This window comes from Eptatretus burgeri, chromosome 8 (genome assembly GCF_056783735.1).
Source record: "Eptatretus burgeri isolate ZD-2024b chromosome 8, Ebu_testis_v1, whole genome shotgun sequence".
Taxonomy (NCBI): Eukaryota; Metazoa; Chordata; class Myxini; order Myxiniformes; family Myxinidae; genus Eptatretus; species Eptatretus burgeri.
In genome coordinates, this window is record NC_140968.1 from 81027960 (window position 1) to 81054258 (window position 26299).

At 42.4% G+C, this 26299-nt stretch overlaps 1 protein-coding gene and 1 long non-coding RNA gene across 7 annotated transcripts in view; one reads left to right on the forward strand and one right to left on the reverse strand.

The window, feature by feature from the left end:
- The window catches only part of ADCY1 (adenylate cyclase 1), a 290414-nt gene that overhangs the window by 172680 nt on the left and 91435 nt on the right, over positions 1-26299 (reverse strand). For all 6 annotated transcript variants that reach the window (XR_015061083.1, XM_085892788.1, XM_085892787.1 and 3 more), the window contains exon 3: positions 20511-20660. Coding sequence is in view for 5 of the 6 variants with exons in the window: in XM_085892788.1 (XP_085748914.1) it covers positions 20511-20660 (150 nt within the window). In the remaining variant the exon portion in view is untranslated. The remainder of the gene's footprint in view (positions 1-20510; positions 20661-26299) is intronic.
- Positions 1-26299, forward strand: part of LOC147022149 (uncharacterized) — a 62187-nt gene that overhangs the window by 2281 nt on the left and 33607 nt on the right. The window contains exon 2 of the long non-coding RNA XR_015061084.1: positions 21919-22028. This is a non-coding gene — a long non-coding RNA (uncharacterized LOC147022149). The remainder of the gene's footprint in view (positions 1-21918; positions 22029-26299) is intronic.

Here is a 26299-nt window from a genome sequence, read left to right on the forward strand (position 1 = left end):
TGTACAACCTAAAACAAGATATGAGAAGGCCATTTGGCCCGTCATTGCAGTGTTGCACTCCCGAGTTAATTTTCTTTTTGGTTTCAGCTTTAAAACATCAATCTTCTTGATGTTTTACTTGATCAGGTGACCCATCTTGATCGCATGACTGAACTTGCCTATATCGTTTGTCTGTTTGTCACACGATTTTTGGCCACAGTTTTCAGGCAATCGTTCTGAAATTTTTTGTCTTGGTAGGTGACTCGCCAAGGACAGTCATGCTTAATTTTGGTGAAGTTCCGAATCCGGATCCGGATCTGAGAATTTTTTAAATGATTCCTCCCCATTGAGAGAAACCAATAAATTACACAATATCTCAAAAGGTTATGGATGGATTCCGCAGAAAGTTCGTAGACAGGTTGGGTGTGTGACAAGAACAAATTTATTCAATTTTGGTGAAGATTCAAATCCAGATCCGGTTATGAGAATTTTTAAAGTGATTCTTCACCATTGAGAGATGGGGCCAAAAACTGTGCAGCATGATATGTCAAAAAGTTATGGATGAGTTATGACAAAACTATGCGGATGAGTTGGTTCGTTGACTAGAATAAGCCGATTCGATTCTTGTTAAGGTCCGGATTCAGATCTGACCTATCAGTGGGAGACAAAATGTAAAGTCTTCAGCTTGACAGAGAGAGGTATGCGCTCTACCGAGTGCCGTTACATTTCGCCAAGTATCACTCTATGAGTGATTTTTCATTTGTTTGTTCCTTGTACGTTTCCAACCCACTTACCCAATTTCCCAAAACTTTGCTGTACCATCTTATTTTAACATATGAAAGGTTAATGTCACAATACAAAAATAAAATTATTAATCAAATGAATGTAAAATTTAAAAAAAAAGGACCACTGGACCTGAAGCTTATCTGGGCGCTGACCTTATGTTGTTTTTTTTGGTCTACGATTTTGACATACTTCCGGTCATGTGATTGGTATGACCTCCGCAATTTAACATCACGACCCTGTCCTAATGCTGTAACCCAAATATGGTAGCATTCTGACCGGTGGGTCTGGAGAAGAAGATTTTTGAAGAAATTTAATGTCGGCCATTTTGACCTACTTAAAGTCATGTGCCCAGAACAAGCTTTGCAATTCCTGTTGTCAGTCAGGAAAGGAACGTTGCTGCCGAATTTCAGCCGGATTGGCTCAGCGGTTTGGCCGAAGAAATCAAAAAAGGAGTTGGACGGACGGATGGTGCGTGATGACAATACCTTATCTGGAATGTAAATTCCAGATAAGCTAAACATGAAATAACGGCATTTAGACCGATCAACCTTCGCATATCATGTAGCCCCTCGGTTGGGACAGGGTCAGAGCTTGACTTATGCTTCCGCGCTTCCCATTCAAAGGTCAACGCTATGTCAAGAATCGAACCAATTGCAGTGAAATATTTACATTTTGTTTGCCGAATGAAAATTAACATAAAGTTTGGCCAAAGTTAAAGAAGCCCCATTTTGGGTTTCTTTGAAGACACGTTTTAATGTAAAATAAAATGTACAATATCAAAAATATGCTCAAAAACTTAGTGGAACTCCAAACATGATAAACAATGGAAAGTGGAAGTGGATGCTTCACCAACAATAACCCCTAAACAGAACATTAATCTGGTTTAAACTTGTGATTTGCTGTACCAATACGCAGTGAATCACATGGGGCCCGTCATTGCCCGCCACGCTGTACAAAGGGATCACAGTCTTCGTGGGAATACACCGAGAGTAAGGAGTGGTCGCACAATTCTGAACAACATTAAACATGGAAATTAGGAGGCCGTTTGGCACATCATTGCCGTGTTGCACTCCCGAATGTATTTTCTTTGCTGCAGCTGCAAACAATGATGTTCTTGAGGTTTTAATAATAAAGTCCAAATAACCCGATCTTGATCAAGCGACCCAACCTGTTGTCAATAAAGCTCAATGTGAAAAGAGCAAGAATCGTTTTAATGAGCTATTGTCGAATTCTGCAGTTTCGATCCCAGGATGAATTGCTTTTACTCATCATAAAACTTGCTTGCCTTTCCATGATGCTCTGAAGACAGCAAGCACAAGCGAATAGTGTCTCGTAAGCAGAGCTGTTCATATTAACACTTCGCCGTCTCTTTCCATCACCGTCAGCGCATACGACACTCAGCTCGCACTTGCAGGCCAACATGAGAGCTGTTATATAGACATTGAAAGCAGCTGTCAAAACATAAGGACCGGGTGAGCAAATTCGACAGAAAGAATGTCATCTACAGCATACCATGCGAGGGTTGTTAAGCCAATTATGTTGGCCAAACATCCAAACGATTGACCACATGGCAAACCGAACAGCGGTGTGGTGAGACAGCGTGACGAACTGTTATTGATAGCTATGCATACAATCAACCACCAACGCACCTTCACATGGAGTCAGACGTCCATTGGAGGCAAATAGTTAACAAGGATGAGCCATGAAATAATTTAGACCTGGTGGTCTGGGGAAGGGTTAATAAACTGGAATAGTCGACTTGGTGCCCATGGACCAGACATTGTAGCACCAGTGCAAGAGAACACGCACAACACATGACCAGGACACGGCAGGACTTGGACACAAGAAGCACTGTGATTGGCGTGCATGCAGACTAATCCACGATATGTTTTCGAAATGTGAGGCAATGCCAAGCAAAAAGCTGGGTTAAGCAATTGGTTCATGTCTGTCTGTCCGTCCGTCCGTCCGAGCCACATGTGACGGCACATATTGGCATTTCTGTTCTTATCAGGTTGGGTGGGATCTTAAATGTAGACTGGGCTGTTCATCCACCTTGAAGATGCGCAGCAATCCCACTGCTTGCAGATGCCAATGTGACATGACCACTGGAACGAACCTTTGCGAGAATGAGGTTTATGAGAAATGTCTTCCCTGTGCCTCCATCAGCATCCAGGAAGATCAATCCTCCTACCACAAAATGAATGTGTGCCACCACCCTGTTATGAACAACCATTTGGTCTACCCGAAGCTGTGGCTCAATGTGTTCAATGTGATTAAGAAGTGGGACCCCGTTATAAGACTTCGTCGGGAAATTTCTCTCGGTAGTCAGTCATCCTGATGCCGCAGGGTGAATGTTTGAAGAAGTTAGTTAAGGTGGTAACCTTTTACTACAAACTCTTCCTTCACCTTTGAGAGTTATGTCATTACAGAGACATGACAGAAGTAAATAGACAGCTTAAATTTATTCATTTCATCTGTATAAAGCAAGTTTTACTCAGCGATTTGTACTAATATTCAACTCTTTATTTGCAGAAATGAGTTCCTGGGTGACATATGACAATTGACTATGCCACAAACCCAGGGAGCACACGACCTTTGCGATTTTCAAAGAGGTCAAATTATTGGCCAATCGGAAGGTGGAGTCTGCCAGCGTCAGATAGCTCAGAACCTTGGCATTTCGCTTTCTACGGTCAATCGGGTGATGGTGAAATTCACCAGTGAAGGGAAGGAATCCACAGCTTCTTGTTCTGGTCGACCTGGGCACTCAGAAAGGTGTCTTCGAGCTGTCAAGCGGCCCATTGAGAAAACTCCCCGTTGCAAGGCAGCAGATGTTGCAGAGGATGTCCAATTAACTCAAGAACTACCGTGTGGTACCTTCATCAACGAGGTTACTATGGGAGAGCAGCTAGGAGAAAACCTCTTCTTAGACCAGCCAACATTCAAAGGAGAATGAAGTGGGCTGACGAGATGGCCACCAGACCCTTGGAGTTTTGGCGAACTGTCATTTTTTTCAGATGAGTTCCAATTTACTCAATTTTCTGACAATGGACACGTATGGGTCTGGAGACTTCCCAGTCAAGAGTTATTTTTGAACCGATTGCAGCCAACTATTTAACACGGTGGTTTTTTTAGTGATGGTGTGGGGAGCAATCTGAAGTGCTGGTCGGTCAGAGCTTGTGGAGTGTGTTGGCAACATCAACTCCACGATATACATTCCTATTCTTGAGGATGGACTTCTCCCTGTCTTCTCCACTGGTCAGGTGGTCAAAATCAACACTGTTCATAAAAGATGGAGCTCCATGCCACACTGGAATAAAGACCAAAGAATGGCAGGACAGAAATGGAATCAAGCAACTTCCATGGCCAAGTCAGTCTCTTGAGATGAATCCCATTGAACACCTCTGGGCCATATTGGATCGAGCTGTGCGGAAAAAGTCCAGGAAACCAACATCACAGGCGGAATTGATAACCCGTTTGCGTGAAGCCTGGGCAGAAATCCCACAAGAGAACATTTCAGAACTCGTTAGTTCTATGTCTGAAAGAGTAAAAGCATTGAAATCTGCAAATGGCAAGTCTACAAAATACTCGTGTATTTATTAAAATGGATCAAATGTTCTTCAAATGTTAAATAAATAAATTCTTTGAAAATCATGGGGTCTATTTATTTCTGTCATGTTTCTGTAGATGAGCAGTAAAATTACCTTTAAATCGTTGTGTTTGTACTCTTTTCGGTGTTTTAAACAATTAGCGATTAGCACATTTGAGAGGTCACGTGACTCCTTTGCCAAGCTTACCGATCGTTATAACGTCTTAATTGACAGTTATTTTTCACATCTGATGTTATATTTGTGTCACTGACGTGAACAAAGCATTTTTAACCACATTTGGGAAAAATAAATTCTGAAAATAAAACCCACTTTCGATTCCTAGCAACCTCTAAGTTGCCACGTGTCGTGTCAAAATCTGCCCCTCGAGGGACAAATTCATCGATATAGTCAAAATAAGTCATGGTATTGATGTTTATCCTTGTCACATATAATGAATCTGGGGTGTGTTCAGTTACCAAATTTCTTGTAGAGTGCTAGCCAACTGGAAAACCCCCTTCATCTATTTCCTGATGACTCGACCCTCCACCGTGACATCCCTCATCCTTCAGATAGGCAGGCAGGCAGCATCTCTCTCTCTCTCTCTCTCTCTCTCTCTCTCTCTCTCTCTCTCTCTCTCTCTCTCTCTCTCTCTCTCTCTCTGTCTCTCTCTCTCTCTCTCTCTCTCTCTCTCTCTCTCTCTCTCTCTCTCTCTCTCTCTCTCTCTCTCTCTCTCTCTCTCTCTCTCTCTCTCTCTCTCTCTCTCTCTCTCTCTCTCTCTCTCTCTCTCTCTCTCTCTCTCTCTCTCTCTCTCTCTCTCTCTCTCTCTCTCTCTCTCTCTCTCTCTCTCTCTCTCTCTCTCTCTCTCTCTCTCTCTCTCTCTCTCTCTCTCTCTCTCTCTCTCTCTCTCTCTCTCTCTCTCTCTCTCTCTCTCTCTCTCTCTCTCTCTCTCTCTCTCTCTCTCTCTCTCTCTCTCTCTCTCTCTCTCTCTCTCTCTCTCTCTCTCTCTCTCTCTCTCTCTCTCTCTCTCTCTCTCTCTCTCTCTCTCTCTCTCTCTCTCTCTCTCTCTCTCTCTCTCTCCTCAGACCTCGGCAAGCTGGTTAAACACTTTGAATATGTCTTTCATTCCCAACAAATCTCACACTCACTTTCTCTCTCCAATAGGACCATATGGCAAACCCTCCTAACTACTTTCTTCACAATCCTCTTGAGGAAGTTCAGTCACTCAAACTCCTGGGTCTATTGGTCATCAACTGTCTTGGGCAAAAGACATTTCAAAGTTGGTCTCCAAAGGCAGTCACCAACTGGACATCATACAAAATTGTCCTTTGGCACCCCTGAACTCCTATGTCCATATAAGGCCTTCATCCACAACTTGATGGAGTATTGCTCTCCTCACTGGGCTAGCACATCTGCCTCACACAGTGCTCAGCTTGACGTCGTGGAAACCAAGGCCTTCAAGATCATGTGAATCTCCCATGATGAAGCCAAGTCTCTGAGCCTATCACTTTCCCATTACAGACAGGTCGGTGGTCTCTCTTCGACCTCCTCCTTTCTGATCTTGCACCATCTGCTCTTTCTGTGCTTTTCCCCCCTTGCCCCCCCCAGGTGTCTGCAGGGCACACCTGGTCCACAATCAACCCCCCTCTGGTGAAACTCCCAAAATCCAGAATTGCTGCTCTCATTTGTTTGAGCGAGACTCATTTGTTCCTCTTTTTTCCAGTGTGTGGAACCAACTTCCACTTTCACTTGAAACCCATTCTTCCTTCTAGGTATTCAAGACAGCTATTCTCCACCATATTACATCAGATCACCCCACCCAAGCTTTTTTCATCTTTTCTACCCCTGTTAAACACACACCCTCCACACTCACAAGCCCACCTCCTCCCAAATTTACAGTTTCTCCTTCCTGAGAGTTTGCTCTTGTATCCATCTTGTCCACCAAATGCATCCTCCATGACCCCTCATTCCTCCCCACATCCCTGATTCTCCAAGTCTCCTGCTATTTTGTCCTTGAACCCTGCTGTTGATACTCCTTCCCCCACTCCCCCTACCCACACCCTTTCTACTGCTCCTTTTGTTCAGTTGTGTTTGAGCTCTAACACGAGCCTTGACTTTGTATAAAGAACCCCAAGGATATATGCCCCGATCAGCCACTGGACTAATTGCATCGCTTGTTGGGTCATTGTCAGGGACAGCATGGAAAGAACTGTGCACCACTGAGGCTGCCAAACAAGTACCATGTGCAATGACGATAGCAGTTAAAATACTAGAAGGGCACTTAGTAGAGTACATACCTCCACCATGATCCACGAGAACATAACGGGCCAAATACATTTTTGAACACGAAGAGAACTCGGAAGAGTGCATACCTCCACCACGTAATGTCTGATCCACGAGAACATATCGGGCCCAATACAATTTTGAAATATCATACAATATATCGGTTTTGTATCGGGCCCAAAACATACATATTGGTTCTGGCCCCATCTCTCAATGGTGAAGAATCACTTTAAAAGTTAAATAATCCTCAAATTCAGATCTGGATACGGATCTTCAAAATCGAAACAATTTGTCATGGCCACACAACCAACTTGTCCACCAAGTTTCATCCGAATCCGTCCACAACTTTTTGAGATATCCTGTACACAAACAAATGAAAAATCACTCATGGAGCGACACTTGTCAAAACAGAACAAAATAGAACAGCACTCGGAAGAGCATAGACGTCCACCAGGCTGAACAGTTCACGTTTTGTATCCCACTTATGGGCTGAATCTGAACCAAAATCTAATCCGCTTGTTCTTGTCACCGAAACAACTCATCCACCCAGTTTTGTCATAATTCGTCCACAACTTTTTGAGATATAATGATACATAGATATAATGATGTGAATATGTATATATATATATATATATATATATATATATATATATATATATATATATATATATATATATATATATATATATATATATATATATATATATATATATATATATATATATATATATAAATATGGAAAGATAGATAGATAGATAGATAGATATTCACCTTAAAATTAATTGGTATTTGAATTAATTGACCTGTGAGAATGAGATCATTTATTGACCTATAAAAGTGAAATTGAATGAGAGTGTGAGATTTGTCCGGCTTGAAAGACATGTTCCACGTGTTGGACCAGTTTGTGATTTTATCCAGATCTGCAGTGAGTGAAGAAGCTGCTGCTTGCCAATTTGGGGGATGACAGATGGTTTGACAGAGGGTGGAGTCATCAGCAAAGAGATATAGAGGATTTTCCAGAGAGTCAGAGAGCTCATTGATGAAAACCAGAAAAAGAACAGGGCCCAGAACGCTACCTTGAGGAACTCCAGTCTGGACAGGAAGAGAGGATAGGACAACTCCATTTAGGGCCACACCTTGGTTGCGACAGGAGAGGAAGTTTGCGAACCATGAGTTGAGATGGCCTTGGATACCATAGGAAGAGAGTTTGGTGAGCAGGGCAGGGTGCCAGACCATGCCAAAAGCATGCGATATGGGTCTGATTTCATGGCTGGCATTGAGAACCTCCATCCATAGTTGGGAGAGCAGAAGCAGTATATCCAGGGTAGAGTGACCTGGTGTGAAACCAAATGAATGATCGGAAATCAAGCCATTGGAGAAGAGGAAGGATTTAATGTCTGAAGCGATGATGGATTCCATAACCTTGCTGATGATTGGGAAAAGGCTGATTGGTCTGTAGTTACAGGGATCTGTTTTTGTACCTTTTTTATGCAGGGCAGGGCAGGGCAGGGCAGGGCAGGGCAGGGCAGGGCAGGGCAGGGCAGGGCAGGGCAGGGCAGGGCAGGGCAGGGCGAGAGAGAGAGAGAGAGAGAGAGAGAGAGAGAGAGAGAGAGAGAGAGAGAGAGAGAGAGAGAGAGAGAGAGAGAGAGCTTTGAGGACACGTGGGCTGATGCCGTCTGGACCGGTTCCAGAATCAGAGTCGAGGTTTGACAGCAAACTCTCCACTTTGTCAGAAGAAAATGTCACAGAGTCCAGGGACAGTTGGGTGCGACTGGGTAAGGTGGGTACAGAAAGCAATGGGTTTTAGACACACGATTTAGATGCAAACACCGTGTTTAGGCATTCAGTCTTTTGAAGTGCGGAATCAGCAGTGCGGCCATTTCAGGTAACGGAGGGATGGAGGGGGAACATACACCAGAAACAGATTTGATTAGATGCCACCAGGATTTGGAGGAGGGAGAGAGGTTTGGGAGTTCAGACTTGAGCTTCGAAAGATGTTGTTTTCTTGCTCTCCTGAGGGTAGATACACACTTGTTCCGAGCTTTGTGGAAGGAACTGAGATTGCCCTCAGTTGGGTTTGCTTTCTATGAGGCAAAGGCAAGTTGCTTCACGACAATTGCCTCGCCACAAGCTTCAGTGAACCAAGGGCGGGAGGAAGGGTAGGACAACTGAAGACGAGAGGGGATAAATCTGTGTGCATGAGGGAGAGCAAGTTTATTCGAAAGAATTCCCAGGATGAGTTGATGTTGGAGAAAGTAGCCATGGGAGACCAGTCTATAAGTTTGATGGCTGCTTGGAGACCCTGCCAGTCAGCCTGAGTGAAATTCCAGGCTCGACTGCACTGAGGTGGTTCTCTAATAAAAGCCAGAGAGATGTCCACTGGTCAGAAGAACCGATTGAAGTGGAGGAAGAACAATCAGATCCAGAAGAGATGGAGTACCGTTGGTTGAGATCCGGGTCGAGAAGCTGACCCATTGAGTCAGTCCCAATGAGTCACACTATGTCCCTCTGAAAGGACCATTTAGATCCCCTCCCCCACCCCCATCCACTTTCTCAACAATCCTCTGGAAGAAATCATTTCATTCAAGCTTCTGGGTCTCACAATCTGCCAGGATTTTTCTTGGGAAAGCCACATTTCCAACCTGGCTGCCAAAGCCAGTCACCGACTGGGAATCCTCTGTCATGCAAAGTCCTTCCTCGGGCCACCTGAGCTCCTGATCACGTACAAAGCTTTTGTCAGCAGCCTGATGGAGTACTGCTATCCCCTCTGGGCTGGTGCTCATTCCTCTTACCTTCCATGGCTTCACACTGTGGAAACCAAGATATTTAGGATCATTGGTATCTCCCGCAGTGAGGCTGAGCCTTTGGGCCTCTCACTGTCTCACTCCAGGCAGGTCGGTGGTGTTTCCATTTTTGACCGTCTCCTCTCCGGTCTCACCTCCCCTGCTCTTTCTGTGATATGTTCCCCCCCCCATATTTCCGCAGGGTTCTCAAGGTCTGCCAGCAACCCCCTCCTGGTAAAACTCCCAAAATCATGAATCACTGCTCACCTTCACTTTCATTCCTACTTGTTTCCCACCTTTAGAATAAACTCCTACACTCTTCAATTCTATTCTTCCCACCAGGTCTTCAAAACAGCTGTTCACCACCACCTCTTATCTTCCCCCATCCAAAACCTCGATCTTTTCTACCTCCGTTAATCCACCCCAAGCCCACCTCCTTCAAATTCCCTGCTTTCCTTCCTGAAAGTCCCTGTAATGTCCATCTTGTATACCCCGTGTTCCCAGCCCCATCCTTCTCCCTTCCACAGATCTCCTAATGTCTCTGTTCCCCAATGTTTTGTCCTTCCCTCTCCCGCCCTCTTGTCTCATGCCCCCTTGCTGTGCGTTGTGTGTTAGCTCTCATACGAGCCTCGACAATGTAGACAAAAAGAAAACCTGATTTGCAAATCCTCTTCAAATTTCAAGTTAATCAGATTAAAATTGAGGATTTTAGAAATTTGGCCGATGTTGACCTTTTTGGTCGATGTTGACATTTTCGGTCCATGTTGACCATTTCGGTCTATGTTGACCTTTTGGCCTATGTTGACCTCAAAAATAATAGGTTGTTGAATTCACTGACCTCATGTGTAAATCCTCTTCAAATTTCAATTCAATTGGATGAAAATTGAGGATTTTAGAAATTTGCCCTATTTTGACCTTTTGGCCTAAGTTGGCCTCAAACATAGTTGGTGGTTGAATTCATTTACCAGATATGCAAATCCTCTTCAAATTTGAAGTCAAGTGGATGAAAATTGAGGATTTTAGAAATGTAAGTAGGTTGTTGATCTTTTGAGCTATGATGATGACCTTTTGACCTCAAAAATAAATAGGATTCTGTTGGATCACCAACTCCACCATTTGGTGAAGTTTCGTGAAGATCGGTTTAAAATTGTGACCTGTGGGCGATTAAAGGTGAGCGGAGAGATAAACAAACAAGCAGTCATAGACTGGTACTTACGAAATCGTCAACTTGACCTCTGACCTTGTCTAATAAAAGCTGTCTCTCGAGAAGGTAGCGACGCAAACCAGAAGTTTCTACGATGATTCTGTACCAAACCATCAAAAATCGAATGTTTTACCTCACTGTGACCTTGACCTTTGACCGATTTTGACCAAAATCTAATCAGCGCTAGCCACCACCCTCCTGAATCACGTGGTGTAATTTGACCATGTAAGGTGTAATGTAAGTAGCTTCTTCCGTTCTCGAGTTATTGTGCCTACAACAAACAAACACACACACAAACAGATGACGGAAGTCATCAATATACTTCGGAAATCTTTAGATTTCATAAGTAACAAACGGCAGCGATCAACATACTTGTCAAAAACATATATATATATATATATATATATATATATATATATATATATTTATATATTATAAGTAACAATCAGACAAACAGACAGACAGGGGTGAAAACATAACCTCCTTACACCTTCGGTGGCAGAGGTATAATAAAAAAAAAAAATCCCAATCATGTCTCGAACCCATAATTGGAGAAAACAACCAATCAATTATGACCAAATCAATCATCACCAGCTGTGACCCGGGCTATATAATTAATTTATCAACACTGCGCCCTTCTAGTCAAAGAAGGTTGCATAAAGCAACCAAGAAAATGTGCCAAGGTCAGCCCTTTACTGTTTCAAACTCTCCCCTTTACAGCTGCAAACATTTACAAGCAGCACATGTATGAATACCCCCAACGTTCCGCATGCCCCCATCAGCCGCTGGACCGGTTTCATCACTTGCTGGCAAATCGTCAGCGACAGCGTTGAAAGAGACGGGACATGTTTGGCAGCCTCGGTGTGACATATTTGGTAGTCTGTGATCACATGATTGATGATCATGGTCATGTCTGTACTGTGTCCACACTACATTTTTTACTAATACAATATATTTCTTCGTGGCCTACTATAAACCGAATTCTTACCAGCAACCTAACCAACTGTTTCCATACAAATCTCTTTACAGTTATCTTAAGTATTCCAATCGTATTTGATTCTGACTATGGTGTTGAGGGGGAGCTCTTATCGTTGAGCCGCATAAATCACACGGTGTTTTTCGCAAAGTAGACAGGTCATCACCAAAGCCGGGAACAAATTACAAATTTTTGCCTCTTTCAGTTAAATGTAAGGCCTGGCCAGCCATCGCATGAAAGACTTGGGCCAAAAACCCTTCCTGGTGGACCCCAGAAGAGGGTGGGAATAATTGCGACCATATTTGTAATTGAGTAGTAGGAGGGGAGATTCTGTTCGTATTCTAGTGAATACATGTTGGAACGGGATTCAATTACGAATTTGGCCTGTTGATTGCTTCAGACCTGAGGGCTGGCTGGCGTGTTCATGCACATCAGGACAGGAATTTAGAATGTTCCATTCAAATACCTGCAGGTATTTCAGACATACGCATAACATTTTCAAGAGACGCCATGGGATCTTTAATGTACAACCCCTAAACGTAGATCGAGCAGCCATTTTCATGTCCCCGTCTGAAGGCATGATCTGAGATGCAATGCCTGTTGCTGACTCTGCAGTCGTATAGTGTCATAGGTGACCACGCTACCAACTTGACATGTCCTCCTCTCCTTCAGCCTTCAACACCAGACCTTCCATGGAGGTGCCCCATGCGAGTACTATCTGGCTTCGTCTCTGTTTATTTTCTGAGATGTAGTAGGACATGTTGAGGTTAAGCCAATAAACAAATTTTTAACACAGGCAGTTTTGGTGAAAACCAAACGTGCTGCTTCAATATGGAAAGAGTTGGCCTTTGACGTAACTTGAAGAACAAAACACTTCCCAAAGCTGTTTAATTGGGTGTGTGGGCTCTGAGGAAAAGCTTGTTTTCTGTGTAAGTGGAGGTGCCTAATTATAGCAAAGTTACAAATCACTGAGAAATAGAAACAATCACTCAGCTGCACATAACACACAAATGCAAAACAACCTAAAATAAACGTTTCAGAGAATGTGCTGAGCATTTCAAATGTTACAAGTCGTTAGTGACATGATAATTGTATGTTTGCTGATAATATTCAAATCATCATACTAAAATATGCAATTTGGTGTCTGTCGGTCTGTCTGACCACAATACATTCGGTCCTTACTCATCCGATCTCAGCCAGACTTGCCAGGGAACTAGGGGGTCAAATGATGGAGGTTCCATGCATCCGTCCATTGGGACCATACTCTGTGCAGAGCGTTGGTGCTGCCTAAGCATCTCCTTGGCTATTGGGCACAATCCTGGACGGGTCACCACTCCGACACAGGATACCAGCAAGCCGGCACTCATTATGCCGACCTCGAAAGGATGACAGGCCGAGTCGACCCCACATTGTATTAATTCAACAGCCGAGGGGGATTTTAACTTGGGATCCCAGGATACCAAGCCCACCACCCGAACCATTAAGCCAACACCATGCATATGATGGAGGTTGTAGTGACTTCATTTGCTCCCCCCTCCCCCAGGTGGTTTTCTGCTTTGGATGAACTCCGTGTTAATGTGTATAAATAACGTACTATAACGTTTCGTGGGGCACGCTTACAGGAAGTAAAAATTATTTTAACCACAAACTCTTCAGTCAATTCTGTCCAACATGTGATTACACTTTTAACCATTTGCGACTGTTGTTTAACACTAAACTGAAAGGAATTTGGAGGAAACCCGACATCCTTGAGTCATTCTAAGCTAATGACATCCACCACAGACTAACGGATCTGAGCCTTCTCAACTCTCTAGGCCTCGATGTGGCTGCTAGCTAGGCCGCAATGATCTTTAGCTAATAAAGGTGCTTAAATGAGTCTTCATGCATGAATGATGTGTCCCACTGCTGTCAGATCATATGTGGACTGTATATGGATTGTTAATAACCTATATATTGGGGCCTTTTATAGACATTAAGGGACGTCTGGGGACATTCACTTATATCATGATTGCCCCCAACATCCTTTCGGCCCAATTGTGACCTTTATATGATTCATAACCCCATTCATAATGGTCAATATAATTGTTTATACTCGCCTTAGGTAAATTTGGAGAAAATTGGACATACTTACACAAAAGCAGTATGTAGGCTAAGAATCGCTGGTTCACACACCTACCTGAAGTAAGAATTATTATTGTAACCATAATTATTACAACCAGTGGCTAACCTTGGGGACATTCATGATCAGATTTCTCCAAACATCCCTATCCTGCCCCGCTTTCCAAAGCTCTGGCAGAGGCAGCTTGGTTTGCAGCCTTTACCCCATTTCCCTCTTTCTCTACCCAGCATGGATTACTTCTCCAGACTTTTCTTTTTCTGCATGCATGATGTGTCTGCAGTATTTCAGCAGTATGACAGTTTCTGTTTTTAGCATCAGTGCATCTAATGTACAGAGTGGCCACAAACTCCCTCTGCACGCAGTTAGAATTTAGTTAGAATTTATCTGGATGCTTCCCTCCATTCTCTGCACAAATTTTAATTTTTCTCCATGTTCTTCTGGACATCTTCTTTTCCATGTTGAGGGTTGGAGGTCATAAAAGCAGCCCCCTGACAACTATTTTGAGGTCCTCCACTGCCAAGAATCAGCTGTCCTGCAACAAGATGGTGCACCAGCACATTATGCTGTCACAGTTAGAGAATATCTCGACGACTAATTCAGTGGACGATGGATTGGACATGGATCTGAGATAGTGTGGCCTCCTCGAAGTCCGGACTTAACAACATGTGACAACTCGCCTTGGGGCATTGTGAAAGAGGAAATTTCTCATCTCCACCGAACAACAGTTGAAGACCTCAAAACAGCTGTCATTAGCTGCTTTAATGACCTCCAACCCTCAACATGGAAGATGTCCAGAAGAACATGGAGAAAAATTCAAATTTGTGCAGAGAATGGAGGGAAGCATCCAGATAAATTCTCACTAAATTATAACTGCGTGCATAAGGACTTTGTGGCCACTCTGTACATGGTGTGGCATGATAAGAATATTAATAATCATCATAATATGAACACAGGAGCTGGCAGGATGGCCTGGAAGTATGCACACTCACCTCTAAGCTGTCTAGCCTGGGTTTGAATCCCGGACCAGCTATAAACTGTTACTGTGGTGTTTCACAGGTAGGGCGATTCATCAATGTGTGAGTCGTTCCTCGGATGGACGATAAACTGGGTGTCCCATCTGCTGCATTAGTTGGTGGATGTAAAACATTCCACGGTGTTCTTTGTGAATAGGTGAGCTATCGTTGGCAACATGGACAAATTCCAAAATCCTGCACTAACCTTATTCGAACTTCAGTTCGAGCCAGCCAGATTTTTGAAAGACATGGGCCAAACTTTCCCCTGGCCACCCCCATAAGAACATGGGAATCATGGTGGCCATTAGAAGAAGAACAATATTAACATACAACCATCTGCACGGTATGTGTATGCACATACACATTCTCCACCCTTCGACCCCCTCCCCCCATACCCATTCCCGTTCCCTTCTGCTCCCTCAAGGAGCAGGTATTTATCGTAGATGTAAAACCAAGTTGATTGATTGAGGTTGATGTAAACTTCATGAAGTGGACATGGATGTTGCCAAAACATTAAATCCAGGTGAAGATGATACCATTAAAGTCGATATGGCTACTAGAGCGAATAAAGGAATGAGAATGGAAAGGTAGAGGTTTTTAAGAGTGGTGAACCAGAAATAGCAATCCTGGATGCCACGAGTACTGTAAGTGATATGGGACACAGGGAGAATGCCAAGTGAATGTCGTAAGGCAATAATTTACCACCCTCTTCAATAGAGGTGATTGGCTGTAATGCTGGAACAACAAGGGACATCTCTCTGTTGTTTCATATCTGCAAAATTTATGAGAGGACTCTGGTGAGACAACTAGGTGGGCTGAGCAAGGGGAAACTGGATCTTTGCCAACATGAACTTCAGCTGGGCAAAGAGACCATTGATCTGGTTTTGCCCAAGGAATCATTGTGGAACATTTTTGGGAGTGCATAAAACTTCAGTACATGGATTTTTTGGACTAGAAAATAAAAACATGCAACAAAATCCAGAGAATGCTTCTTCTTTGCTATGCAGCACTTGCTGCACATAGCATCACTTTCTGGGGGCACAGTTGTGCAGCTGATGCAGTGCCCCTTGAAAGTTTCAGCAGAAATTCGTAATGTGTACAGGGTTTTGGTGATAATGGTTCCAGAGTGCCAATGATACTCTTTGAGAAGGACAACGTGGTATCTTTAAATTCCCCCAACTGATGCCAGTAGAAAGGGGGATGGCATGCGCGCGCGCGCACACACACACACACACACACACACACACACACACACACACACACACACACACACACACACACACACACACACACACACACACACACACACTGATGCCTCGCCCTGCCTGTGAAACACCAGGATGGCAGTTTATAGCTGAGACCCGATTTGATTCCAGGCTAGACAGTTCAGAGGCAAGTGTACCTTCTTCCAGGCTCTCCTGCCAGATCTGGAGAATAAGGTTGCTGGAAGTGTTGGAGGAGCCAGATTACAGAATCCAACAGAAGTTATTCAGGTCAGGTATGGTAGCATCCGCCGGAGCAGCGTGTCACTGCGTCCACTTTTTGCTGGTACTCCAGGGGCCTCCGTCTGGTCACCCCCTGGCAGATTCCTCACCCATCCCCATCTCCTTGAGATGCTGATCAACCTGCTGCAACCACGAGGCACATAGTTGGTCCATTGGCCCTCCTCCACTTACGGGGCTTCCTCGCTGAGAGAATCTAGTGAGCGGGATCAGCATCAGAAAAATGAGCCACATGTCTATACAGCCACAGCTGATGCTCACGGACTATGCAAGTCACAAATCTCATTTGAACCTCTGTCAGCAACTGCTCGTTGGAGAAAAAGTCCAACCTGCGATAGCCAGGCATTCTCCAAAGAGATCTGGTACCAAAGGAATTAAGTCTTCACCTCAAATCCCTGGTCAAATGATTCCCTGGTCTCAGATCCCTGGTTTATTGTGTGAGTCTAAGTCTCACATCCAAAGAGCAAGACTGGAAGTACCAACGACATGAAGACTTGGACTTTCGTCCTCCTGCACAGGCACCGACAGATCCACACCCCATGATCCAGTGAATCCATGACTCCCCATGCCTGACCCAGATGTCCATTGACCTCTGACTCACAGCCAGCAGAGACATGAATCTCACCACCAAGGTAAGTGAATATCTCTGTGAGCTCAACATCCTCACCACAAACTGGTACAGACAAGATAGCAGCATTCAAGATGTCAATGAAAACATGGATCTTAGTTTTGACCAGGAACTCCATAATCCCACCAGCTCCGACTCCTCATTCAGCACCAAAAGGGTCCCCAAAAGGATATTCAGAGTCTCCACAAAGAAGACTGCATTGTCTGTGATATCAAGGTCAGAGATCTTGACACTCGCAAACGAATGCAGCGGAGCTGGATCTCTCCAACATCCTTCCCACAATCGAGTCCATACAAATGCTGAAAAGTTGGAGGCCAATACATACCCCTGAAGAACTCCAGTAACAACTGGAAATCAGTCAGAGATGGTGGTACCACATCTCACAGCACTCTCAGTTGCAGAGTGTAGCTCATACATCAGATTGATCAGTTTTGGTAGTGCCCCACGAAGACAGAGATTCCTCCAAAGGGCATCCCAATTAACTGAATTGAATGCTTTGCAGAGCTCAACATAGGCTGCAAGCAGCTCCTGCCGATACTCTCGTCTACGTTCGGTGAGGATTAGGAGAGCAAGGACACAGTCAATAGTTGACCACTTTGTTGTAAATTCTGACTGCTCTGGGTGCTGGTACTCAAGCAGAAGGTGGCGAACCCTATCAAGAATTATCCGAGTAAAGACCTTGCCCGGCACTGAGAGCAGCGTCACCCCTCGGTAGTTGTTGCAGTCCTGGCTATCACCCTTCCATTTCCAGAGAGGGACAACAAGGACCCTCCTCCAGCCAGTTGGGATGATGCCTGTGTTCCAGGCAGAGCACAGAACTGCATGCAACAACATGAGTACTGCATTTCCACCAGCTTTGAGAAGTTCAGCATGGGTGTCACAGATCCCAGGAGCTTTACCCCCTTTCATCTGGTTTACCGCAGCCTGGGTTTCCACAAACGAAGGTGGATCACAGTTAATTGGAGGATCAGCGATTGTGATTGTGACACCCCTGACATCCAACTTGACAGCTGGTGGGTCAGCCTCGTACAGCCGCTCAAAGTAGCCATCACAGAGGGCCTTCACTTCGGACTCCTCTGGCGAGAGACGATCACCATCCGCTCTAACTTCAGTACACCGAGGGATGGACTTGGTGGAAAACAATGCATAAATTCACCTGTAAGCAAGACGAGAATCACTTGACCACAGGTGATGTTCTACCCCCTCACAGATTCCTCGCAGATAAGCCTCCTTGTCCACCCTCAGGACACATACAGTTTTACACATCAACTCCCTGAACAGCTCAAACTCTGCCATTAAGCCTGGCTCTGTGACTGTGGTCAATGGTATCCAGTGTCCCTTGAAAGACAAAATTATTCTTCGCCCTTTGGTGAGTTCCAAGACATCCACACGCAACATCAAGGATGGTGGTCTTGAAGGCACTCCGAACTCTTCAGGATTTGCCATAGCACCCAGACCTCCCAAATCCTCACTCAGCCTGTTTGCAAACTCCTCAGCTATCCTCTCATCATTGAGCTTGCCAACATCCAGCCTCGGCTGGGATGGTACCATTCTCCCGGATTTTAGCTGCAACTTCAGAGTTGCTACAACAAGCCTGTGGTCGGTATTGAGGTAGAATTTCTTAGAAGTGATTCTGAGCAGGATAGCTGATTCTTGACAGTTGAAGACCTTAAAACAGCTGTCATTGGCTGGTTTCATGACCTCCAACCCTCAATATGGAAGAGGATGTCGAGAAGAACATTGAGAAAAATTCAAATTTGTGCAGAGAATGGAGGGAAGCATACAGATAAATTCTAACTAAATTCTAACTGCATGCTTAGGGACTTTGTGGCCACTCTACATTAATTATTTTTCATTCACATATTCACATCGTCAGCAAAGCTTTCCTCCTTAAAATTACTGCTATTTCACCTTTTTCTCTGAAGGAAATAACTTTCAATCTGCTCATTTTTGAGAGATCTCTCAAAAGAAACCCACAACAACCTTAGATGACACTGTTGAAGCAAACATTTGAAGCTTAAGGCTGAGATATATGTTTCTCATTTGAGAAATGCTTTTTAGATTTTGACAAAAAGAACATTGCGGCAAAGCTGAACACACACACTTGAGCCCAAACACCAAAGTATATGGTCAGACAAAGCCATTCGAAAGATTGAAATGCAGCATCTTGGGCACTAGGCATTTCATTGCAGAATTAAAAAAAAAACAGAAAAACGTGAACATAATGGATATGGAACATGCTTGGCTTCCCTGTGCACTTCCTCATCTTGCTAAGCTCAATGTCAGAGGCAAAAAGGTCAGTTCAAGTTGTTCAGCGTGATTTTCCGCATCATGGGCTTGATGTTGCATGTATGTTGAAGCTCAGAGTACAAACAAAACTTGGACTTTACCCATTTCTCATTTTCATCCTCAATTCTCAGTCGTTGCTCAATGCAGTCCCTGGTATCTCATTATTCCCTCCAGATCTTCAACACAGCTATTCACCACCTTCTCAGATCATCCCCCATCCAAAACCATGATATTTTCTATCCCCATTAACCTTCCCCAAATCCACCTCATTCCAAATTTTCAGTATTTTATTCCTGAGAGTTTGCTTCTGTATCCACCTTGTCCACCCCATGTGCCTTTCCCGACTCCATATTCCTTATTTGTTCAAATCTCCCTCTATTTTGTACCTCATCCCTGCTGCTGGTGAACTTGCCCCTCTTTTTCTACTGTTCCTCTTGGTCTGGTATGTCCTGATCTGTTCTATGTTCTAGCTCCTCTACGAGCTTCAACTTTGTCTTCCAAAAAAAAAGTACACATGCATCTTGGTCCTCGGGCCAAAATGCATGGTCAGACAATAGGTTGATCTCCATTGGGGAACACATTGAATAAAAAATGTTTTAACATCCCAAACATTAAAACAACACAAAGCACATGCACGTTAGCCAAAAAAAACCCCCCATAATACATAGGCAGATAAAATTTACCAAACTAATACATGCACTGACCATGGCCCTCAAGCCAAAATGCATGGTCATTCATAAAAATTTGCTCTTTCTGCCTGAATAGCATTAAAAATTTGCTCTTTCTGCCTAACTTAACAGCATCATCAACAGTAAAATAAATTAACCCTTTCAATGCACCAATTGGCTAAGCCCATTTACTGTTTGACTCCATATTTAATGAACAGTACTCTTATCAAGTACTACATTTGCTGAACCCAACACATCATCCCTGATGTCAGCTTGGATTGAAGTGGATTACATACACATGCATTACATTTGTTTGCATAAGAGTGTCCTTGAGAACTGTAGATCACTTCAAACGGCATCATCATGTGCTTCATTATCCTTTTACGAGCCATGGAAATCCAAGCAGTGGAAGTGTATCGAAAACATAATGTTCTCAGCAATTCGTTGCATAATAACTTGAGGTTCCTTCAGTCAACCTTAGAAACATTGAAATGCAGCATCGAGGCATTTCATTGCAGAATTTTCCAAAGAAAACGTGAACATAATGGAAATGGAACATGCTTGCTTCATTGTGCACATCCTCATCTTTCTAAGTTCAATAGTAGAGGCAAAAAGGTCAGTTCAGGTTGTCCAGATTTATTTTCCACATCGTGAGCTTGATTGAAGATCATATTACATACAGAACTTGGACTTTACCTGTTTCTCATTTTCATCCTCAATGCTCAGTCGTTGCTCAATGCAGTCCCTGGCAGCGAGGAATGCACGGCGCTGGGTGCGCTCCGTCGCCACGCGTACAAACACGCCCACAAGGTTGACCCCCATAAAGAGCATAGCGTTAGCCAGCAGCTGTCATGAGACATAGAGGAGATATATCTGAAAACACCGGCCTGTTTTCAGGTGTAAAAGCAATTTTACATGGCAAGTATGAAATGGGTGAAATGAAGATGCATGAGGTGCAGGGATAGCATTTATGCCACATGTTGCTAAAATTGATATATACAGGATATATAATCTGAATAGGCAATGGCAAACCACCCAGAATAACCCTTGCCAAGAAACAGCTTCGGCAGTACTGAACCTGCCTTTGGGCAGAACACCCGAATAGACACACACGCACACGCACACGCACACACACACACACACACACACACACACACACACACACACACACACACACACACACACACACACACTTTTATTATATACATATATATGCATGTGTAGATATATTGAATAAATATATGTAAATATATATATATATATATATATATATATATATATATATATGTATACAGATATATATATATATATATATGTATACAGATATATATATATATATATATATATATATATATATATATATATATATATATATATACACACACACACATATAGGGTGGGCCTGTCGCAGCGAAGTGGGAGCCACCCTGTTCCAATGCTTGTATTTAAATAACAGTAAATAAACACAAATATGAGTAAACTGGCCTTCTTGAAACCCTCACAGTCAGTTAAAGCATTGACAAATCTATAAAAAAATGTATACTTTAATGACCGTCAGATGTCAGAGATCCTAAGATTCGTGTACGTTAAATGCTATCAGCTGAAAAAGCAGTCATATTTCCAGTTTCATTTATAGATTTTCAGATGTTGTTTAATTTATCTGATATTCGTCATTGGAACTTGGTTTTGAAAAGTTTATTTCAACAGAAAGAGTGAACTTTCCTTTAAAGAACATAAGTTACAGTTTGGAAATCGATCAAAAATTGGCTGAGTGGCATGTGATAGAGTGAAATTTATCCTAGTTTCACTTTTAATGCCTATTCAGGGATGAAAAAATAAAAGTGCCTGTGCTATTCTGTGAAGTGTGCTGAAAGTGGCTGAGATGAGGCTCATTTTACCAACAATAATCATATTATCTAATTTTACAAACATTATAGACATATTTTGATTAAATACCACTCACTGACCACGCGTTTCAAAATTTCAAATTTGTCCGCCATTACGCGACAATCAATATTATACACAATACAATTTTACCTGAATCATTGAATTTGAAATCTCTTACCCCCAAATGATACATTTCTGTCATGACCCCTCTTTGCAGGAAAAATACAGGTTTGCCTCAATCTCCCTCAACAGTTAAAGGGAGATTTTTTTCTTGTCCGCCATTACGTGACGATTATGGAATTCTGGAATTATTGCTGAAATATTGAGGTGAGTGAATGTTTGAAGTATTTGGACATTAAAATAGATAAAATAGATGAATCAGACTGACTTCACAAGTCTATGAGCAATAATGCTCAAATATTTATCTGACAACCATTTGGAGGGAAGAAAATTTAATTTGTTATTAATGTCCATCGAGAAATATGAAAATTTGCCAAAATTTGATACTATCGTGTCGCGACATCCTGGTCTAACAAGTGGAATGGATTGTCATAGTAAGTGTCCATGATATTTAAATGTTTATCAGTCTGGTTCCTTTCCTGAGTTGTGTTTGTCTGAATTGATAAACTGTTTTTTGCCTTGTGTTCCATATATGCTCCAGTTTATGGAATAGTTAATGATTTGATAATTTCATGAAGTTCATTTTTGATAATTTTTGGTCAGTTTTGGAACAAAGTGGCTCCCACTTAGCTGCGACAGGCCGGTGGCCTGAAAATCACTTTACCCCATCCCAGTGAAGCATTGTTCTTGAACTCTTTTAATATACAGCTTTTATTGTACAGTACTTACAATAATTAATTTGTCATTGTATCTGTATGTGCTCAATAATTCTTCTGAGTCAGTGTTTCCGCATACCATAGCGGGCGAGAAGGCGAGGGCAGAGGGGAAGGGACGGAGGGAAGTGCGATAAATTTATCAAGGGAATATAACTTTCGAGCTATCCTGTATATATGTACACACACACACACACACACACACACACACACACACACACACACACACACACACACACACACACACACACACACACACACACACACACACACACACGGTCTGTCATTCTATTTTTTGTGGAAATTTCAAGGGGCTAACCCGAATTTAGATTGATATTTATGAGGAAAAATATATAAAAAAATATATGAACCCGAAAACAAATTGTCTCGGGGTTGCTACTGTCTCAAAAAGCTGTCAAAAATTGTAAAAAATGTGCATTTTTATGTTTTTTTGTATTTTGATGTCAGAGATATTTTTCATGAAATTTTTGCATGCTTACTGGTTGGTTCGAACGTGAATAACACGAAAAAAATGTTTTTAATCCCAAAAAAGTGTTACATATGTCCCGAAATGTGGCTCAAAAATGGGAAAAATTTCCATTTTCAACATGAAATTATGTCTTTTGTTCTTGTACTGACACGGCTTGTTGTACGTATGAGATATTTATTGTTTAGATATGTTGTATTGTCTGCTCATTACTCCATTGAATCACTGAGTCCGTCAATCAGTGACTGACTGACTGCCGTCAATTTCAGGTCTGGTATCCGGTTATTCAGGCATTTAGCGAAATTGCCTTTCGTGAACAAATGATAACTATTCTGTCATTTCAGAATATATACTGAATTCAGACCTGACATTGTTAAAGCGAATGGATAAATATTCCGAAGTGAACGTTGATATATCTTTGGCAACGGTGAAAAAGTTGCTGGGACAGCTGTGGTATTTATCGGTAGAACTGATACCATTATGTCTATTTGACCGAAACGTGTCAATTGAGACAAAAATAAAAATATCTCAAACTCTAAAAGAACAAGACGATGACGATGATGAATCACCGAAAAGAGCTGTTGTTCACCAGAAATATATCATGCGCCAAAAACTGGAAGATTTTGCATCTCTGAGAAGCAGAAGTTTGTTTGATGTGCTGACATTTCAACTCTGACTTTCTGCACAAAGACCGGATCAATGGGAAACTGAAGATAGTTTCGTACAGAGCCGCACTATCGTCAGCTAGCTGAAAGTTGTGAATGACTGTGCAGAGCGTGGTGTAGCCCTGGCGACTGAGTACAACAGTCTTATTACGTACGATGAGGAGCAAAAGCAGTACCGATTACAAGCGGTAACTGATCACCGAAAACGATTCCTGGACTGTAAGAAATCAACTTTGAACAAATGAACTATAGCTCTTGTCCCGTCTGTTCAAAGACTCTTGTCTGCAAACTGTGGAGTTGGAAAAACGTGAAAAATACATAAAATCTTGATTTTTTAGACTTTTCAAGTTTCACTGAGACGGACTGGAAAAATCTTGCCAAGTTCAACAATATTTTTCTGCAGTATTTCAGATTCTAATGCACCAGAAAACATCATACATTACATGTTCATGTCATTTTGGCATAAGATTTAAAAAAAGAAAAATATAAAATGAATTTCCTTTTTTTCAAATTTCGATGGACGGTAGCAACCCCTAAAATATTTTTCTTCGGGTTCATATTTTGCTGTATTTTTTTTTCTCATAAATATCAACCGAAATTCGGGTTAGCCCCTTGAAATTTCGGAAAAAATAAAATAAGGACAGCCCTAATATATATATACATATATATATATATATACATATACATATACATGTCTATCTATAATTCCAGCAATCTGTGTGTGTGTTTCTGTCTGCGACCACTGTTTCTCGACAACCACTGGTCCGATCTAATTGAAACTTGCCAGGTATATTTCTGGGGACCTGAGTATGTGCCTTTTCAAGGTTTGATATTAATCGGACAAGTGGTTTCCAAGTTATGGCCATTTATTTACAAAACCAATGACAGTACACGGTGCTATGATGTCACAATCGAGTCACAATTCTTCTTCTTATTCGTTTGATATGACGTCACAATTGACGCTGGGGACCTGAGTATGTGCCTTTTCAATGTTTGATATGGTTCTTCTTCATCCATTTCAGCTGTTTCCCAAATTATGGCCATTCATTTACCAAACCAATGACAGGACACGGTGCTATGATGTCACAATTGACGTCACAATTCTTCTTCTTCGTTTGCTATGACGTCACAACTGACACTGGGGACCTGAGTATGTGCCTTTTCAAGGTTTGATATCGTTCTTCTTCATCCGTTTCAGCTGTTTCCCAAGTGTTTCCCAAGTTATGGCCATTTATTTACCAAACCAATGACAGGACACGGTGCTATGACGTCACAATTAAGATCGTACGGCCACATTTTTTTTTGCACGTACGGCCACGCACGTACGGGCATGCACTAGTACACACATATATATATATATATATATATATATATATATATATATATATATATATATATATATATATATATATGCTGGACCAAATAGAAATTTTATGATGACCGATTAGCAATTTAAAAAAAAAATCTTTAAAAATGAAGAAAGGAAAAAAAAACAGATACCGATTATAAAATGGTAAATAATGATGTCTGAGTGCATTGTGCACACATGAAGTGGATACCGAATCAGTGCCGTGCCCATGATTGACGTCATTGAGTGGTTGTAAATCGATACATTTTAAATGCCTTCTTTAATTGATTGGTGAATCGAAAAGCACAGCATCCTGTCATTTTTAAATGAATGATGAGCTACTGTGTTGCTCATTCAATAGGCTATTGACGGATATAAAATGAAGCATTTAATTCTTGTCTGGTTGTGCGAAAAGCAAGTTTTATACAAAACTAGCAGGATTACCCAGTGTTGCCCGGTCTATTTTTTGTTTGGGCCTAAAACACTTCCCTACACATGATGTTGGAGGAGGAGGAGATTGGGACCTTCCTCTCTGCAGAGCGTTGGTTCTACTTTTGCAGTCTCTTTGGCTATTGGGCACAATCCTTCATGGGTCGCTACTCCGACACAGGAGACCAGCATGCTAGCACTCATTTTGCCGACCTCGGAAGGATGACAGGCCGAGTTAACCCCACCTGGTATTAATTCAACAGCTGAGTGGGATTTGAACTCAGGACCCTAGGATCCAAAGCCCGCCAACCTAACCATTAAACCAACACCAGGCATCATGATGTTGGGAATTATTTAATGTTACCTTTTACATCGCTACAAAGGATTAGGCACGATAAAGGGATTTTTTTTAAAAAATCCAAAACAAATGAAGCATTTTTTTTCAAAATTTTCAAAAATGTTTTGCCACAAAACATTCTATGGCACTCACTGATGAACTTCTGAAAGTTTGACAAAGATCCACTTCACCATCTCTGAGGAAAATGGCAACACACACACACAGACACAGAAAAATGGCTCTCTTATAGTGTAGATACAGGCTGGGAGTCCCCAGGTTATAAAGGGATTCCGTTCTGAACAATCGTTCCTACAGTAAGGAAATTGATCGGCTGTTGACTCATTGTTATAAATGGTGGCATCAGTGCACGATTGGGGGCTACTCACCCGGTGATTCAACAAGCTCAGTGGGAGGCCAACCATTACCTTGTTACCTGTGCTCGCATAGTTGAAAATAAGGTAAATGCCATGTTTAAGATTATTAATATTTAAAGTCCACA